Source organism: Prosopis cineraria, unplaced genomic scaffold, assembly GCF_029017545.1.
Source record: "Prosopis cineraria cultivar Desert tree isolate PC_DT_omini unplaced genomic scaffold, ASM2901754v1 PC7, whole genome shotgun sequence".
Taxonomy (NCBI): domain Eukaryota; kingdom Viridiplantae; phylum Streptophyta; class Magnoliopsida; order Fabales; family Fabaceae; genus Prosopis; species Prosopis cineraria.
In genome coordinates this window covers 33373501-33386985 of record NW_026555338.1, presented here as the reverse complement: position 1 = coordinate 33386985, position 13485 = coordinate 33373501, and the positions used below count along the sequence as shown (strand labels likewise).

General features: G+C 31.0%; 1 protein-coding gene and 2 pseudogenes across 1 annotated transcript; 1 reads left to right on the top strand and 2 right to left on the bottom strand.

Moving 5' to 3' along the window:
- The first annotated feature begins 1054 nt into the window (after positions 1-1054).
- On the top strand, positions 1055-2290 carry LOC129316765 (uncharacterized). Its single transcript, XM_054961144.1, has 2 exons — positions 1055-1429; positions 1618-2290. The coding sequence occupies exons 1-2, from the start codon at positions 1055-1057 to the stop codon at positions 1702-1704; spliced, it is 462 nt and encodes a 153-aa protein (XP_054817119.1). The 3' UTR covers positions 1705-2290.
- On the bottom strand, positions 1992-4132 carry LOC129316764 (protein DETOXIFICATION 19-like; annotated as a pseudogene).
- A 5496-nt stretch (positions 4133-9628) lies between these two features.
- LOC129316763 (protein DETOXIFICATION 18-like) lies at positions 9629-12475 on the bottom strand (annotated as a pseudogene).
- Positions 12476-13485: the final 1010 nt, after the last annotated feature.

Genomic DNA, 13485 nt, shown 5'->3' with positions numbered 1-13485 from the left:
AAACTAGGGAAATGACGGAAAATATAATACTTTCAAATATAATTATTTCACCATTTGTTTTATCAATTCAAACTAATTTTCAAAATAATGATTCAAATAGTTTTTTTAATTTTTTTTTCAAAACTTGTTTTGAAAAACTATTGTACATAATTGTTTTAAGAATATAAAAACAGAAAATAAAACCAAACAAGCCTTATCCCTCTCGAGTTGTTGGGAGTAATTCATAGATCTCAACTAATTAAATTGGTATATATATAGGAGTTGGCGTTCAAACCTTCAACCCCTAGCTTAAATGAAGAGAATATTTATTACTCATATCACCCTTAGTTGTTTTTTTTTTTTTTTTAGTACATATGAATTAACTGGCTGACATTATTATGATGTTCGCTTGAACATGAGATTGCGCTCAACATGAATTGAAGGTGTTTTCATATTTCAAAAACCAAACCATGCACTCAACAAAAATTCCAGATCTTTTAATTATTTATCATTGTAAAATGTTAATGTTCTTTGATATTGATATTATTTTTTATCAATCCAAAAGTATCTGATAATATGTGAAATACAATACGTGATTGGATTTCCAAATTTTGAGAAGGAAGCGGGAACAAGAGGTAGCTTTACAAGTAATGACACATCCAGTTTTGGTTAGACCATGTGGCCAGCACTGTGATAGAGAGGTGCATTGGTGGTCCAATCTCTCCCTCTCTCTAATGTCCGTTCGGTCGGATTTTTTCCCCCCACCATTAAAAGTTTTTCACACGTGTCCTTTCCAAAAAATTCATATATAAAAAATTACACATAACCCTAAAGTGATATTTTACCCATTTATTCTGGTGCATGGCATGTCTACCTGATCTATCTCACTCTTTTGACTGGACAAGAGAAGTAGAATATTTAAGATGCTGAATCTGACCTAAACCCTGCTTCATGGTGATATTTCAAAGACACGAAACTTCAATTTGGCTGTTTGATTTGATTGTGATAATAATAAACTACAAAACTACAGTTTGACTGTTGAACTCTGATAAATAGTACACTTTTGGAGCCGTGAATGCAATCATCTTCAAAACTCTGCTTTGTTTTGTGTTACCAATTTTGCCAAGATGAAACTCGAAATACAAGCGGCAGGATTTTCCAAGGAGGAAGCGGTAACTCAAGAAGCGGCCACTGCCAACCAGATGCTGACTCCTACACTCAGAGACGGACGCTTCGTGTCTACAGAAGAGAGGAAGTGCAGCGGGAGGAATTATTAGACAACATAATGGTAGATGGATCTTGGGGGTTCCGTTCAAAGATGGAGCCTCTACCACCAACCATTTCTAAGGTAAATGCTATTACCATTGGATTAAACGACCGCTGGAAACTCGGAATCAGGAGAGTGAATGTAAATTCTGACTGTGGCGTTGCTACAAACATGATCCATGAGGTACTTCCCACAGAATCACCTCTATTAGGATATCATCCAGGAAGCCTGACTGATCTTAGGTAGAGATTGGATTGTTAACATTAACTTTGTGCTTAGGGAATATGTTAAGAATGCTAATGATTTAGTTAGGTTTGCCCAGACTTTGGCCTCGGATACTAATTCTTTCACCATCCTCCATCTTTTATCAGGGAAGAAGACGAAGGGGAGATAAATGGTTCAACTGCAAGACATGCAGCTTCAACCTTCAGGTTATGAGGAATTCAAACCTGATATGACACATTGCACGGAATCAAGAAGTATAGAAGTTACTAGTAGGGGTGTCATAGAAGCAAACTCTTGCTTGATCACAGAACTGCTACTGAGCAGTTGACTCCAGATGCTATGACCAAGTGCTAGTGCTATGACAATACACAACGAAAGAACGATAGTGTGCTTAGCTCCATCTACGTTGTCTGCTCCCAATTCATTGGAAACCCTCGTGCTGTGCCAAGATTCTAACTTTTCAATGCATGTAATCAGAATGCCAATTCAGGAAGACATAAAGCAGAATAAGGAGCGGAAACTATGTGTCATTAATCATTATTTCTGACCTTGCTGCTGCACTCAGACCATAAGAAATCATGTAGGCAATGGCTTCTGTGTTGACACTGCAAATATTAATGATGATTAATGAGGTTAACACAAAGCATACACAAATGCAAAGGCATCACAATCATCCCATATTGCAATCAGTGAAGTGGTTATCTCTGAATCTGGCAGTAATCCAGCTAAGAAAACCAAAATCTCGAAGGCCCAGTACTCCGAGCCTGCATAATATAACATACAGAATGATTCATAAGTTCAGAGTGAGGCATTAAACTGAAATGAGATTGCACTCCCTAAAAGTTGTAACAGTAACTGCATCTGTAGTTAACAAATTTGCGAATGGAAATGGGTGAAGTGGAAGGTAAGTGGAGAAACATACCAGACCATACCAGCAGAGGGAAGAGCTAGTTTCAAGACAGTGAGGATGTAACGAAAGACTGAAAAGAGAACCCTGTCCAAGTGTCCTTGAACTTCCTTGCATTCACCACATACAATGCCAACAAAAGCATTGCTACCCAAAAAGTGATAGAAACTTCAATGGCAGCACCCTTAAAACACAAAGATGTCAAATGGACCAAGGCACATGCCATGCCAATATGAATCAGAAGTGGAAGAGTAGAGAGGACCACCAATGGCATCACAACAGATTGTGTTTGAAGGAACCTCAAGAAGTCCTGAAGGAATCCATATGCAAATAATGCCGGGACAAGAAACTTCATATAGAGAGCAGCTGTGCTTGAAATGTCTTGAGATTGATGAAGCAAGATAAGATAGATTTTGTGAAGCACCAAATGATGGATCTAATGGTGGAGAAGATGAGGGATATGATGCAACAGGCTTGAAGATACACTCCCAACATTTCATATTCTTTTGCTCCAAATCCCTGCCCACATAATGTCTCTAGTGCCCCACTTCACCCAACCTTAGACATGAATAAAGAGAAGAATATGATGTGAGAACTTGTTCCTGAATGCTTGATGGACCTAGCTCTTATAATTTGTAGGAAAAGTAAGCCATACTTTCATCTCAATTTGTTATCACTGAATAATTTCATGGCAAATCAGTTCAATTTCTCAATCTACTTGGAAAAGCTACCCTACATGCATTGTCTCAATTTGTTATCTAAGTCTTACAAGTAAGACAAATTAAGGATCAGGAGCTCATGGCTCCTTACACACATCAAAATTCAAAACGTATCAGGCTCATTTTATCAGCTGTGTGTCGTGAAAGCACTTTGAACTCTGTACCTATCTCATGGGTCTTGCTATAAACCAATTCACCAACTAGTTAACACAGGTATTAATATTAACTTCTTTGAATATATGCTGATTTCAATGAGGTTGAAATGAAGGAGAAAATCCACTTATTGTTTGGAAGATTGATCGAAGAAATGAGGCGGTATAATTTACAATGTAAATAATGGTTTGCTATGAAATACCACGTTTTCAATCTTATCTCGAATAAAAGGAAAACGAACCAAACAATCCCATTTAGGAAATGCCTAACCTACCCATTTCATTAGGCCCGGATTCATTGTCGGATTAGAATTTACTCACATTGTAGTTTAGTTGCGGTGTTGAGAATACTCTGGTGTAAAAAAATAAGCATATAAAAAGAAAAGGATAAGGCTCTTACCATAACGGCGGCGCCAGTGACAGTGAACCACGAGTTAACTAGAGTGGCACCAGCAAGCTGAAGGTGCCAGGGTGGCCGGCGAACATGACAGAAACCAGAGCGACAAAGAAATAGGAGACGTTAGTAATAATCATAGGTAGCGAAAACACGAGTTGATTCTTGGCCTCCTTCAAGTCCAAGATTTTGCCCCAGCATCCATCAGCGCCGTTAATTCTTGTGTGTTCTGGTGCTTCTGCGTCCTCTCCATCATCGGTGAGCTCTGATGTAAGGGGCCTGGACTGTGCGTCGTCGCCGTTTGAACCTGTGCATTCCAACATCTTTGTCATCTTGCTGCTTCTGCTCTCTGCGTGGTACATTGAATTGCAATTTACAACTTTTGTTGTTCAATATCTGTGTGTCCACGTCCCATTAGAGGAGACTCTGAGAATTTAAAGAAGTGGGGCAAGAAAAGGAGAAATTGTTCACATTCACGCATGTGCCTCTTATGCATGCCCGAGTCTGCCTCCAACTCAATGGCTCTTCTTCCCATTGCTTTCTTTTTTGGTCAATTTTTTAGGAGGCAGCTATTATTGATTCTTGCCGTCGTAAAATGATGTAATTTTTTCGGTTGGTAAGAATTTGACATAAAATGTCTCGCTTTTTCAAGTATTTTTCTTGTAGTAACTAACTTATTAGTTATAAATAAAATGAGTGATATTTTAGTATCATTTAGCAACTATTTTTACCGGAATTAAATAAAATATTAAACATTATTATTATCATTTAAAATTTTTTTAACTTTATCTTTATTATATATATACTTTTAAAATAAAATGCTTCAAAATTTAATAACTTTTTCAACATTTAATAAAAAATAAAAATAAACATAAAAGTAAAAAAAATACCCTACAAATAAAACCAAACCAAATAATCTCCTAACATATAAACGAGACTGCAGGAGCAATAATAGGATGCAACATGCAAAATACCAACTGACCAAAAAAGACAAGGAAAATATTAGTCAATAAACATGGGAGCAAATTTTATATCAATCAAAAATTAATATATTTTAAAATTATGCTGCAGTTCTTGAGTCTTGAATTAATATTATTTTTATGTGAAATGATTAAATTATTCCTAAGTTTAAAATTTTTTTTAAAAAAAAAGCCATTCCCCACTATTGCTGGAGCCCCTACCCTATGGCCGGTCACTAAAACTTCAACACTAGCAATAACTTTGTTAAAAAATAATTGGCAAAAGTGACAAAAGGAGAGTTTGATCACATGACCCCTTAACTATCTAAAAAAGCTTGGTGGCATGATCCCTTTTAATTATATATGTGGCAAAAAGATATAAGTAGTAAAGTAACTTATAACTATTTCTATATTATAACATAATAATGTATTTTTAGTTCTTAAACGACATTTGTTATTTTATTAATATTACTTGTTAATTTAATATGGACAATTACAAATTATGAACTTTAAAATTTCATACATTTTATTCGTTAAATGTTTGAATGTTTGAATGTATTATTGCTAATCATAAATGAGTTATTATCAAAACTCAAATAGATATTTATTGATCAAGGATTAACACGTGTAATTAAGTTTATCCTATATTTTTTAACTTATTTAGACCTGAATAAATTATTGTTAATTCTAAGTGAATTTTTAAAGTTGGTAGGGGCTCTAATGGTGGTCTTGCAGCTAGTGCCAACAATAGTAGTAAGGGTTAGCTTTTTTTATTATTTTAAATTTTAAGGATAATTTGATCTTTTCACTTAAAAAATTAATATAGTCAATGATTGAAGCACTATAATGCAATTTCAAAATTTATTAATCCTTTATTAATGTAAATTTTTTTGTGTGATTCTTGACTAATATATTTCCAAAGAGATATTCACCCAGGACTAGGAGTATATCATTTACATCCCTTCTTCTGAGTTTTGGATTTAGATTTTGTTCTTTTTTTAGACGAAGATTTATATTTTGTTGAGTCGATCGTTGGCATCTGCCCATAATAGTAAAAGAAATACATTTTATTTTATTTTTTTGTATTAATTTGTTAATTAGCTTAGGTCATACTTTGCATATGAATGGCTTATGTCGTGGCAGGTCCTTTACAATAAATTTTGAAACACTGTAATTTACTTTAGCATAATAAGCAATGTAATTAATGTAATATGATGATGGTAATTGCATTAAAAACTAATGTTATGAAAATCAAGTCGATCAATAAATTGAATAGGGCATCAATGAATTAGTTTATAATTTAATGATCAAACCATGGTTTAAACCATGATTCAACCATTCATGAATAAATTGATATATTTAAATAATATATTATTAAAATAATATGAAATATTTATATATAATAACAATAATAAATTTTTAAATTTTTTAAAAAAAGTAATATCCATTGATATTTCTTCATTTTAATCCAAAATATATATACTTACTTCATAATTTATGATTTATAACTTTAAAACATATATACACACATTTCTTATGTTTTTTTTTTCATTTTTCTTCATTTATCAATACTTATTAAGTATAAATAGACATTAATTTTAGTTTAAAAATATGAATTAGAATTTTAAAATTAAAAAATAGCAGGACCGATTTGACCAATTTGTCCACTAATTTTGTCAAATTTGATTGGTTCAACTAGTTTTTTGACCAGTTTGCAGAATGAATAGTTTTTATTGTAACCTGTTAAACTTATGATCGATTCCCAATTCAACCGTTCAGACTGGCCAATTTGGTCTAATTATGATAATACTATAAAAAACATACTCCCTCCTTTAATTGTATTTATATGATAGGGAGATATGATTTTTTGGATCTTATTTATAAGTCACGTAATTAAATTTTTATTACAAGTTTTTTCTTTTACCCTCTATTGCATGTTGAAGAGAAAAATAGATTGTTAATATATATATATATATATATTTAATAAAAACAAAATTAAAAACTTAGTAAATTTTTAAACATAATTAATAAATTTTAAGATTTTTTTATTCTGATAAAATATATTAAAAGAATTTATAAATAGAATTAAAGAAATACTACAGAAGTACAGATAAAAAAATTAATGAGTTTTTTCTAAAACTATTTTTAATAAATAAATCAATTAACTCTCCACCTTTAAGTAAGACACCCTATTAAGGGTAAATAAAAAAAGATTATGTCAATTTAAAAATAATTAACTAATTTATTAGAAAATGTAATTAGGTAAATTGTTTTTATATTTTTAGTGTATCACATAAAAAATTTCAAATTACTTTTTAATAATAAATATTACTTTCTCTATTAAAAAATATAAGGTATTTTTAATCAAATTTTACTCTTCAATAAAATATTTATTTATTTTCAAATTAACTCTATCTTTTTATAGTTACCCTTATTTAATAGATTGTTTCACCCTAAAATAAATATAAAGTAATTTATTCAACATTGACACTTTTTTTTAAAAAAGATAATGATTATATCTTAAAAAATTAAAAATATTTTACATTTTTAAACATCTAACCTTTCAAAAAATGCTTTATTTTTTTAAATAGAGGGAGTAAATAGTAATGAATTGTGGTAGTTACAAGGAGAAACACTAATTCAAAGAAAATTTATGTTATATAATTAGATCCCAATAAAATGTTTTGAAAAATAAGTTATAAATATCAAGTCAAATAATTATAAATTTAAAAGCTTCAACTATAAATAAAATATTTAAATATAATTTTTAGTTTGCAATTAAAAATTTCATTTATAACTATTCGAATCAATATTTATGACTTATTCTTTTAACTTTACTTATAAGTTACTTTCAATATATTACACTAAAATTTAAAAAAAATTAAAGCTTATTAATTTTATTTAAAAAATTTATAAGTTCTCAATTTTATTTTTATTAAATATACATATTTTGATAATATATTTTCTCTCACTAACATTTGATGGAGGATAAACAAAATTTATAATAAAATTTTAATGATGAAACTTATAAATATAATAAAAAATTATTATCTCCTTAGCCTGTAAATAGAATTAGAGAAAATATTTTTCAAAAAAAAATGATCATCCTTTTTTTTGTTTATGGTATTACTTATAATATTTTTATAAGTGTTATTTAACATATTTTTATTTAAAATAAGAAAATAATTTCTTCTTTTTAAATTTTTTTCCCCAATAAATACATGCACCAAACATGTGATGAGCGAACGCCGATACAAAAGTTATGACAAGAAACGTGTTTGATTATGTGTGGATAACGTTCTAACAGAGGTTTGAGCTACCCAAACCTTAGTTAGAATATTAAAAACTCTTTGAAAAGAAAAAAAAAATTATGTTTGGATAAAATTAATTTCTAATGGACTTACGGATTAAACATGGCGTTGGCGGCGAAGCTACTTTTTCTGTCTTCTAGCATTGGGCTTTTGTGATTAGTGGGGATATTGAATATTTAAATAACAATTATTTTTTTGTCACCTTTTTTCTCTCCTCCATATGGCGCTTGCACAAACTAAATTTAGACACGTGCACAAAGATCAATGATTTACCTTTTCATGGTCTTTTAAGTTCTCAATTCCTAGGATAAAAAAAAAAAGAAAGGAGAAGAAGAAAAAAAATACATATGAAAAACTTTTTAATTTACAGCTGGAGAAAAATACGTAGAAGAATATTAATATTAAGTTGTGTTATTCTTAATTTAAATTTAAAGATTGCGAAAAACACATATAATAAAAATTCAATTGCATTATTTTTAATTTAATAATATTCAAATTTTACTAATTTTATATTCAATGGATTTTATATTTGTAATTATTTTTTTAAAATTATTATTTTAAATTTAATATTTTTTAAAAAAATATCAAACTTGTCACAAAAATATATAAAAGAAAATTCATATTATTTTTATCATTATATATTTTTATTAATTTTTAAATTAAAATATTTAAATAAATTTTAATTTATTGAACTAACTTCTTAATAAAAAATATTTAAATATAAATTACGTTAAAATCATATATTTTTATTTACTTTAATTTACTAACTTCAATTAATTCTAATTTTACCTATAAATTTTTTTAACCCAAACACGCACTTTGTTACTCCCTTCTTTTGTGAGGATTTACGTGTCTTTCAAGGTCAGAGAGAGAGAGAGAATTGCCCCTGCCTCATTTCTGGCCGGATCTACCATTATTGCCGACGCTAAAGCTGCATTCTCATTTAGACGCAATTAATAAGGATTTGGTGGATTCTGAATAATTAGTGATTGAGGAAAGAGAACGTAGGGTCAGAGAGAGAGTATGAAAAGTAAATGCTCTGAAATCTGATACCTATCACGTTTAGCGGTTTAGGGTTCAGGCGCAAGCGAAGGTGGAAGAAATAATCTCTTTAATTCAGTAATACTGTATTAGTGTGTATTTATCCTAATCTCGCTCTTTATTCTCTTTGTTTACTTCCTTGGCATTCGCCTTACATTTCTAAGGCCTTTTAAAGTCTGTAATTCAAACTAAACACAACAAGTTAGCTCGAATTATTTTAAAAATTTTTAAAATCAAGCTTAAAAAAAAGATTTTTTTTATATTTGGGCCAAGCTCGATCGGGTTCGGGCTTGGCCCAAATACTCAAATAAAAAAATATATTTTTAAAAATATATAAAATATAATAAATATTAATTAATTTTTAAATTTTAGATCATTTTACAGTAAAATACCATATATTTGAGCCTTAGACATCATTTAAATATTAAAAAAAATATATTTTACATTTTTTATAAAATAAAATAAGTAATTTTAAAGTTAAAAAATAATTAAAAATAATTTTAAAAATTAAATTCGGGTATTTGGTTCGCCCGAAGCCCGAAAAAATTCGGGTCAGGCTTAACTATTCGGGCTTTTTAAGGACACGGGCCTGTTTGGGCCGAGCCTGAATAAGCCCGGCCCGTCCGAATTCCAAGCTCTACTCAAGACCAAGCAGCAGGAGCAACAAGGGCACAGAAAGAACAACTTCATCGCCTTTCTTAATTTCATAATTCATTGTTTAACACCTCCTTCTAGCTTGCTTTTTTAACCCATGATACTTGTAGCTTCAAGGTTCACTATAGATGACAATCTTACTTGTGCTTTCAACAATAGTGGTGAATTTAAAACAAATTACCATGCTTGCCAAGTTCAAACACAAGTGGGCTGCTTGTATTTCTAGCCCCTCACACGCTCAGTCTAGTCCACGTGGCATGTTTTGTGAAGAATGGGGGAGTTCCTGTTTGGCATGCCAGCCAACAAATCAACCCAATCCATAAGCCCTGCATCATTAAAAAAAAAAAAAACAGAGAGATTGTTATATGGATGACATATATATAACTAGGCTGCTCTGTAATGAAAAATAACCCAGTTATTTTCTTTACCTTGGCATGTAGTTTGAACTTTAAATCCATGGGAAAAAAAATTGGTAAACCAACGAGATAAAAAGTTGCGAGGTTGACATATACAGCCAAGTGTTGCCAACCACATCCTCTAGCCACCCCTGAAGTATCAAAATCAATTCTCCTTTAAAAGATCTGAACATAAATATGAAGATCAACTAGAAAACTTAGTTTCAGGTTTCAACCTTCATGTTATGAGGAATTCAAACCTGACAAGACGCTTTGCACAGAATCACGTAGTATAGAAATTGCAATTAAAGGTGCCATGGAAGAAAACTCTTGTTAGATTTCAGGACTTCTACTGAAGAGTTTAATCCAGATGCCATAGTGAAAGTGCTACAACAACACACAACGCAAGAAGGATAAAGAGCTTCAGAGTCACACCCATGGCATATTTGGCTCCTTCTGGGCTGTCCGCTCCCAGTTCATTGGAAACCCTGGTGCTGTGTCAAGATTCTAAGTTTTCAATACATCTAATCAAAATGCTAATTGAGGAAGACAAGAAACAGAATAAGGAACGGAAACTATGCTTCATTGATTCTGACCTTGCTGCTGCACTCAGACCATAAGTAATCATGTAGGCAATGACTTCTGTGTTGACACTGCAAATACTAATCATGATTAATGAGGCTAACACAAAGCGCACACAAACACAAAGGCATCATACCCAACCATATGGCGATCAATGAAGTGGTTATTTCTGAATCTGGCAGTAATCCAGTTATGAAAACCAAAATCTCGAAGGCCCAGTACTCCAAGCTTGCATAATCTAACATACAGTATGATTCATGAGTTCAGAGTGATATTAAACTGAATTCAATACACTCTGAAAGTTGTATCCGTATCCGTAGTTAACAAAGGCATTGTTAATGAAAATGGGTGAAGTGAAAGGTAAGTACAGGGACATACCATATCATAGCAGCAGAGGGAAGAGCTAGTTTCAAGACAGTAAGAATGTAATGAAATGACTGAATGATTTTATGAAGCACCAAATGATGGAGAAGATAAGGATTACGATGCAGGAGGCTTGAAGATACATTCCCAACATTTCATATTCTTCTGCTCCAAGTCCTTGGCCACATAATGTCTCTAGTGCCCCGCTTAACCCTACCTGAGACAGGAATAAAGGCATAATATGTTGTAAGAACTTGTTCCTTAACTATAATGCTGGATGGACCTAGCTCTAATGATTTTTGAGAAAAGTAAGCCATACTTTCATCTCAGCTTGTTATCATTGAATAATATGAGTTCAATTTCCAAGCCGTATGTGGAAAAGCTACCACAGGAAAATGCAACAGAGTTTAGAGAAAACTAAGATCAAGAAGCCAATCCAATGGTCTCATTACCTCTTTATACGATCACCTCATGTATTCAAGCTACATCTGTATTAGCCCTTTCGTCCACACATTTCAATGCAAGAAAAGTTTACTAAATGGAAACAGAGTCAATTTGAAGCAAGCACAATATGTATAAAGTATTCAACAAAGGCAACCAAAATAATTGATTTATTAGTTTCCTGTTTCCCTAACCGTTACCAGGGATCTTAAATTGTTAAGCTTGTGTAAAAAGGTAACGAAGGGCTCGTTCGAAAATTTATAGTGAAGTGATGGATTTGTCATTAACAAAGAGGGATAGAATAGAATGAGGGTTGTTTTGGTTTCTTGAACACCAAACGCTATAGGTTATAGTCCAAGAACATACATGAAAAACAAATTAAGGATCAAGAGCACGCGGCTCTTCATACATATAAAAAAGCATCAGGCTCTCACAGTCAACAAGGGGTCTTGAAAGCACTCTGAACTCTCTATCTAGTTAGCACATGCATTAACTTCTTCAAATACATATGCTGAATAGAAAGAAGTTGGAATGAGGGACAATACCCACTTTAATGTTGTCTTGATCAAACAATCCCATTTAGGAATTGCCTAACCTACCCAATCAATAACTCCCCCTTGATTCGAATTTAGAACCAAAAACTAGTGTACTTGAAGTGTTAAGAATATTGTAGTGTGGGAAAATAAGCATGCAAAGAGGAAAAGAATATGTCTCACCACAACGGCGACGCCTGTGACATTGAACCATGAGTTAGCTAGAGTGGCGACGGCAAGTTGAAGGACACCAAGGTGGCCGGCGAACGTGACAGAAACCAATCCGACTAAGAAATAGAACCCGTTAGTGAGAATCATAGGCAGTGAAAACACGAGTTGAATCTTGGCTTCCTCCAAGTCCAAGGCTTTGCTCCACCATCCACCACCGCTGTTAATTCTGGTGTGCTCTTGTGCTTCTTCTCCACAATCCGTGACCTCTACTAATAGAGGATTCGATTGTGTTTCTTCGCCATTTGAACATCTGTTCTCCAACATCTTTTTCTTCTAGTTTTCGGTGTTCTTTCTCTGCTCCCCGCGTGGTATTTAAAAATATTTAGGATGGCAGAAATTATGGGCAAGAAAAGTCATGGCATCCACTAAAACCGTGATAATTCAGATACTATTAGATATAAATTAATTTTAGTATTAATAATCACAAAAAATTAAAATTAAATAAAAATTCTATTAGAAAAATAAAATTTTAAAAATAATAGCACATAAAGTTTTATTCAATTAAATGAGTATAATTTTATTGAATAAATTATAGATGACGTGAACTAGGTTTATTTTAAAATTTCTCAATATAAGACATTTAATGGGAGTATTAATTACGTTTTTCATAATATTATCTCTATTTAAATCTGTTAATTATGAAAAAAATGTAATATAAATTTAAAAAACTTTTATTTAAATAGATGTAAAATTAAAAGTTTATTTAATTTTTAAACAAAATTAATGACTTAACTATTTTTTTAGCCAAAAAAAAATATTTTTTCTTGATTGTAGTGAAATAGTTAAACCTACCTTGTACCATTCTATTTTTTAATATAAGAGAAATTATCATTTTTTTCTTCACTTTCATTTATAAGAAAAATTATAAATTTTAAAAAACATTTATTATATTTTTTTTAAAAATTATTTCTTATAAATTCAATGTTCTATTTTTACTATAAAAATTTATTTTATTAATTATAAGGATCATTTAGTTTATTTTTTATTTTTAGATATAATTATTATATTAACTATTTTTTTTAAATTGTGTAAGTTGTATGTTTTCTTTTATATTTAAAACGGAAGGAGTGAGTTATGACTCTGCATTCAGCAATTTGATTTAATGGAGCAGTTTTCAACGTCCAACCGATTGTTGTTTTTAAATTCAATAGTAATGAGATATTTTGAGATTATGATGATGATGATAATTAATAAAAAATTGTGGCAGTTGCAGTTTGTACTATGTATCTGATGGCAGTAGCTCTCTCCTTTTGTTTTTGGTAAGATTATATTTTGACAATTATTATTTAACATCGTCTTATTTTAAATTAAAAATTAATCTCTTCATTTTAT